This window comes from Rattus rattus, chromosome 2 (assembly GCF_011064425.1).
Source record: "Rattus rattus isolate New Zealand chromosome 2, Rrattus_CSIRO_v1, whole genome shotgun sequence".
Classification (NCBI taxonomy): domain Eukaryota; kingdom Metazoa; phylum Chordata; class Mammalia; order Rodentia; family Muridae; genus Rattus; species Rattus rattus.
Window position 1 is genome coordinate 144,680,700 of NC_046155.1, and position 6,506 is coordinate 144,687,205.

A 6,506-nucleotide genomic window follows, 5' to 3' on the forward strand; every position below is an offset into this window, starting at 1 on the left:
CTTTTGTTGTGTGATTGCTCTGGCTAGTACTTTGAGAACTATATTGAATAAGTAGGGAGAGATTGGGCATCCTTGTCTAGTCCCTGATTTTAGTGGGATTGCTTACTACTGGTTTGCTGTATATGGCTTTTACTATGTTTAGTTATGGGCCTTGAATTTATGTTCTTTCCAGTACTTTTATTATGAAGGAGTGTTGAATTTTGTCCAATGCTTTCTCAGCATCTAATGAAATGATCATGCCATTTTTATCTTTAAGTTTGCTTATATAGTGGATTATGTTGATGGATTTCCGTATATTAAACCATCCCTGAATACCTGGGATGAGGCCTTCTTGATCATGATGGATGATCATTTTCATTTGTTCTTGGATTCGGTTTGCAAGAATTTTATTGAATATTTTTGTGTCAATATTCATAAGGGAAATTGGTCTGAAGTTCTCTTTCTTTGTTGCATCTTTGTGTGGTTTAGGTATAAGAGTAATTGTGGGGACACATTCGTTACCTTATTCCTTTCTGCTCTTTGACGCTGCCGGGGAAGCATCGCTGAACGCTCTCATCACCCTGCCCTCATGTCTAAGTCAGAGTCCCCCAAGGAGCCAGAAGAGCTGCGGAAGCTCTTCATTGGAGGGCTGACCTTCGAAACAACTGACGAAAGTCTGTGGAGCCATTTTGAGCAATGGGGAACACTCACCGACTGTGTGGTAATGAGAGATCCAAACACCAAAAGATCCAGAGGCTTTGGGTTTGTCACATACGCCACTGTGGAGGAAGTGGATGCTGCCATGAATGCAAGACCACACAAGGTGGATGGAAGAGTTGTGGAACCTAAGAGAGCTGTGTCAAGAGAAGATTCTCAGAGACCAGGTGCCCACTTAACTGTGAAGAAGATCTTTGTTGGTGTTGTTAAAGAAGACATTGAAGAACATCACCTACGAGATTATTCTGAGCAGTATGAGAAAATTGAAGTGATTGAAATTATGACTGACAGAGGCAGTGGAAAAAAGATGGGCTTTGCTCTTGTCACCTTTGATGACCAGGACTCTGTGGATAAGACTGTTATTCAGAAATACCACACTGTGAATGGCCACAACTGTGAAGTAAGAAAGACTCTGTCGAAGCAAGAGATGGCTAGTGCTTCATCCAGCCAGAGAGGTCGAAGTGGTTCCGGAAACTTTGGTGGTGGTCGTGGAGGTGTTTTGGTGGCAATGACAATTTTGGTCGAGGAGGGAACTTCAGTGGTCGCGGTGGCTTTGGTGGCAGCCGTGGTGGTGGTGGATATGGTGGCAGTGGGGATGATGGAAGCAATTTTGGAGGTGATGGAAGCTACAGTGATTTTGGCAATTACAACAACCAGTCATCAAGTTTTGGACCGATGAAAGGAGGAAACTTTGGAGGCAGGAGCTCTGGCCCTTATGGTGGTGGAGGCCAGTACTTTGCTAAACCACAAAACCAAGGTGGCTATGGAGGTTCCAGCAGCAGCATTAGCTATGGCAGTGGCAGGAGGCTCTAATTACAGCCAGGAAACAAAGCTTAGCAGGAGAGGAGAGCCAGAGAAGTGACAGGGAAGCTACAGGTTACAACAGATTTGTGAATTCACTTAAGCACAGTGGTCGCAGGGCCTAGCTGCTACAAAGAAGACATGTTTTAGAGAATACTCATGTGTGTGGGCAAAAACTCCAGGACTATGGCAAATGTTGAACCATTCCATGTTTTGTGTTGTTGTTGTTGTTGTTGTTGTTGTTGTTGATGTTGCTGTTGTTTTCCAAATTTGCACTGTGTAGTGGGTGGATGGCACATAGACTTTGGGAAGGTGAATGAAGGCGTGAGCATTGTGGAAGCGTTTTTTGTTCAGGAATGACAAGATCAGTAAGAAGATTACCATTTTCATCAGTGGACAACTCTAATTCCAATTTTTTTTATTAACTGGTATCTTACCTACTGGATCATTTTTTCTGTAGCTCTCAGGAGAGCATCCCCACCCCATCTACTCATAATATTCTCTATTCTCTATTCATAGTGATATTCTTTAGGTTCCACATTTTCCTCATTCCAAGTCTAGTAAGATTGCAGAATTAAGTTTATGATTATAAATAAAAACAAAATTAAAAACAAACAAACAAACAAACAAACAAACAAAAAAACCAAAAAAACCCTCCAGGACTGTATCTGTGACTAATTGTATAACAGGTTATTTTAGTTTCTGTTCTGTGGAAAGTGTAAAGCATTCCAAGGAAGGGTTTTACTGTAGATCTTTTTCACCCGTGCTGTTGATTGCTAAATGTAAAAGTCGGATCATGACGCTGAATAAATGTGTCTTTTTTTTTTAAAGAGTAATTGTGGCTTTATAGAAGGAATTCGGTAGCGCTCCATCTGTTTCTATTTTGTGGAATAGTTTGGACTGTATTGGCATGAGGTCTTCTATGAAGGTCTGATAGAATTCTGCACTGAACCCATCTGGTCCTGGGCTCTTTTTGGTTGGGAGACTTTTAATGACTGCTTCTATTTTGTTAGGAGTTATGAGGTTGTTTAAATGGTTTATCTGTTCCTGATTTAACTTTGGTACCTGGTGTTTCTCTAAAAAATTGTCCATTTTCTACAGATTTTCAAGTTTTGTTGAATATAGGCATTTGTAGTAGGATGTGATGATATCTTGAATTTTCTCTGATTCTGTAGTTATGTCTCCCTTTTCATTTCTGATTTTGTTAATTTGGATACACTCTCTGTGTCCTCTGGTTAGTCTAGCTAAGGATTTATCTATCTGTTGATTTTCGCAAAGAACCAGCTTTTGGTTCTGTTGATTCTTTGTACAGTCCCTTTTGTTTCTACTTGGTTGATTTCAGCCCTGAGTTTGATTATATCTGGCCTTATAATCTTCTTTGGTATATTTACTTCTTTTTGTTTTAGAGCTTTTAGGTGTGCTGTCAAGCCGTTGATAAATGTTCTCTCCTGTTTCTTTCTGCAGGCACTCAGAGCTATGGGTTTTCCTCTTAGCACAGCCTTCATTGCATCCCATAAGTTTGGGTATGTTATACCTTCATTTTCACTAACTTCTACTACGTCTTTAATTTCTTTCTTGATCAAGTTAACATTAAGTAGAATATTGTTTAAATTCCATGTATATGTTGCCATTCTTTCTTTGTTGTTATTGTAGACCAACCTTAGTCCTTGGTGATCTGATAGAATGCATGGGGTTATTTCTACCTTTCTGTATCTGTTAAGGCTTGTTTTGTGACTCATTATATGGTCAATTTTAGAGAAGGTACCATGAGGTGGTGAGAAGTAGGTACATCTTTTTGTTTTAGGATGGGATGTTTTATAAATATCTGTTAAGTCAATTTGGTGCATGACTTCTGTTGTTCTCTCTATATCTCTGTTTAAGTTCTGTTTCCATGATCTGTTCACTTATGAGAATGGGGTGTTGAAATCTTCTACTATTTTTGTGTGAGATGCCATGTGTGCTTTGAGCTTTAGTAAGGTTTCTTCTATGTATGTAGGTGCCCTTGTATTTGGAGCATAGATATTTCAGATTGAGAGTTCATCTTGGTGGATTTTTCCTTTGATGAATATGAAGTATCCTTCCTTATGTTTTTTGATGACTTTTGGTTGAATGTCGATTTAATTTGATATTAGAATGGCTACTCCAGCTTGCTTCTTCAGACCACTTGATTGGAAAGTAGTTTTCCAGCCTTTTACTCTGAGGTAGTGTCTGTCTTTGTATCTGAGGTATGTTTCTTGTATGCAGCAAAATGCTGGTTCCTCTTTCCACATCCAACCTGTTAATCTGTGTCCTTTTATTAAGGAATTGTGTCCATTGATGTTGAGAGTTATTAGGGAATAATAGTTGTTGCTTCCTGTTATTTTCGTATTGGAGTGGGATTATGTTTTTGGGATTCTCTTCTTTTGGTTTTGTTGTAAGGAGATTACTTTCTTCCTTTTTCTAGGATGTAGTTTATCTCCTTGTGTTGGGCTTTGCCATTTATTATCTTTTGTGGGATTGGATTTGTAGAAAGATATTTTGTAAATTTGGTTTTGTCATGGATTATCTTGGTTTCTCTCTCAATGTTTATTGATAGTTTTGCTGAATATAGTAGCCTGGGCTGGCATTTGTGTTCTCTTCAGATCTGTGTGAGATCTGTCTAGGATCATCTGGCTTTCATAGTCTCTGTAAGAAATTTGGTGTTATTCTGATATGTCTGCCTTTATATGTTACTTGACCTTTTCCCCTTACTGCTTTTAATATTCTTTCTTTGTTTTGTGCATTTGGTGTTTTGACTATTATGTGATGGGAGGAATTTTTTTCTGGTCTAATGTATTTGGAGTTCTGTAGGCTTCTTGTAAGTTTATGGACATCTCTTTCTTTAGGTTAGGTAAATTTTCTTCTATGATTTTGTTGAAGATATTTACTGACCATTTAAGTTAGGAATCTTTACTCTCTTCTATACCTACTATCCTTAGGTTTGATCTTCTCATCATGTCATGGATTTCTTTTATGTTTTGGGCTAGGATCTTTTTCCGTTTTACATTATCTTTGACAGTTGTGTCAATGTTTTCTATGGTGTCTTTTGCCCCTGAGATTCTCTCTTCTATCTCTTGTATTCTGTTGGTGATGCTCACATCTGTGACTCCTGATCTCTTCCCTAGGTTTTCTATCTCCAGGGTTATCTCCCTTTTTTCTTTCTTTATTGTTTTTTTTTCCATTTTTAATTCCTGGATGGTTTTGTTCAGTTTTTCTCCTGTTTAGTTGTTTTTTCCAGTAGTTCTTTAAGAGATTTTTATGTTCACTCTTTAAGGGCTTCTACTTGTTTACTTGTGTTGTCCTGTATTTCCTTAAGGGAGTTATTTATGACCTTCTTAAAGTCCTCCATCATCTCGATAAAATGAGATTTTAAATCTAGATCTTGCTTTTCTATTGTGTTTGGATATCCAGTGTTTGCTTCAGTTGGAGAATTGGGCTCTGATGATGCCAAGTAGTCTTGGTTTCTGTCACTTGGGTTCCTGTGCTTGTCTCACGCCATCAGGTTGTCTCTGGTGTTAGCTTCTCTTGCTGTTTCTGACAGTGGCTTGACCGTACTGTGGGTCTGTGTGCCAGCACTCCTGCAGACCTATTTTCCTGTTTTCTTTCAGCCAGTTATGGGAATAGAGTGTGGGCTCCCAGGCATGTAGTCGCTCCTGGTGGCTGGCTTTCAGCTGTCTTTGAGGGCAGCAACTGGAAGTGTCCTGCTCCTACTTCTCCTAGGTCCCTGTGTGCAGGCTGCTCAGATGGCACTAGGCGTTTTCCTCTTGAGTCAGGAATGTGGACACAGTGTAGTCTCCTCTGGTTTCACAGGAGTGTCCTCACTTCTGAGGGTGTAGTTCTATCCCCCACAGGACTTGGGTGCAGGGAGTTCTTTGACCGGTTTAATTCACATCTGTTCACAGATCTGGACCATGGGGCTCCTGCAGCTTGGCTGCTCCTCAATTTCTGTGTCCAGAGACACTATGCAGTTTCCTTTTGGGCCAGGGATTTGGGCAAAGGTGGGCAGAAGTGGCAGTCTGTCCCGCCCTGCAGTCTCAGGATTGCCCACACTTCTGAGTATTCATCTCTCTCTCCCTCAGGATTTGGGCACAGAGAGCTGTGGGCCTGGATCAGAGAAGTTCTGGCCACAGTCGGAAACCGGAAGTGCTCAGTCCCAGAGGACTTTTGCTTTTGTGTGTCCTGAGTCCACCAGGCAGGTCACTTGGATCAGAAAAGTTCGCCTTAGCTCTGCTCTCAGGTGTGTATTCGCTCCTGGTAGTTGGCTGGCTTTCAGCTCTCTGTGAGGGCAGCAACTGGAAGGGTCCTGCTCCTATTGCTCCTAGATCTCTGTGCACAGGGGGCCCACATGGTACCAGGCATTTTCCTCTTGATTTGGGAATGTGTACAGAGAGTAGTCTCCTCTGAGTTCTCAAAATTATGGAATGCTTTATGAATTTGCCTGTCACCCTTGCCCATGGACCATGCTAATCTTCTCTGTATCATTCTAATTTTAGTATATGTTGTGCCAAAGAGAGCACAAAAATTTTTCTTGTGCCTAAGGAAAACAACACCCTTTTTAACAGTCACAAATAATATAAACTACTTCAGTGTGATTCTAACCAAACAAGTGAAAGATCTGTATGTCAAGTCTCTGAAGAAAGAAATCAAAGAAGAACTCAGAAAGTAGTAAGATCTCCTATACTCATGGATGGGCAAGATTAATATAGTAAAAATGGCCATTTTGCCAAAAGCAATATACAGAGTCAATACAATCCCCATCAAAATTTCAACTCAATTCTTCAGAGTTAGAAATAGCAATTTGTAAATTTATTTGGAATAACAAAAGCCCAAGGATAGCTAAAACTATTCTCAACAATAAAAGAGCATCTGGGGGAATCGCCATCCCTGACCTCAAGCAGTATTACAGAGCAATAGTGATAAAAACTGTATGATATTGGTACAGACAGTATCAGTGAAATCGAATTGAAGACACAGAAATTAACCCATACACC

General features: G+C 40.1%; 1 protein-coding gene and 1 non-coding gene across 2 annotated transcripts; one reads left to right on the forward strand and one right to left on the reverse strand.

Moving 5' to 3' along the window:
• Positions 1 to 568: 568 nt before the first annotated feature.
• LOC116894313 (heterogeneous nuclear ribonucleoprotein A1-like) lies at positions 569 to 1,560 on the forward strand. The gene is given in 2 exon segments (XM_032896009.1): positions 569 to 1,190; positions 1,193 to 1,560. Coding segments are annotated over 2 exon segments (939 nt in total). The 3' UTR covers positions 1,510 to 1,560.
• Positions 1,561 to 5,925: 4,365 nt separating this feature from the next.
• Positions 5,926 to 6,030, reverse strand: LOC116894873. Its single transcript, XR_004387085.1, has one exon. It is a non-coding gene; the product is annotated as a U6 spliceosomal RNA (small nuclear RNA).
• Between the last annotated feature and the right edge of the window lie 476 nt (positions 6,031 to 6,506).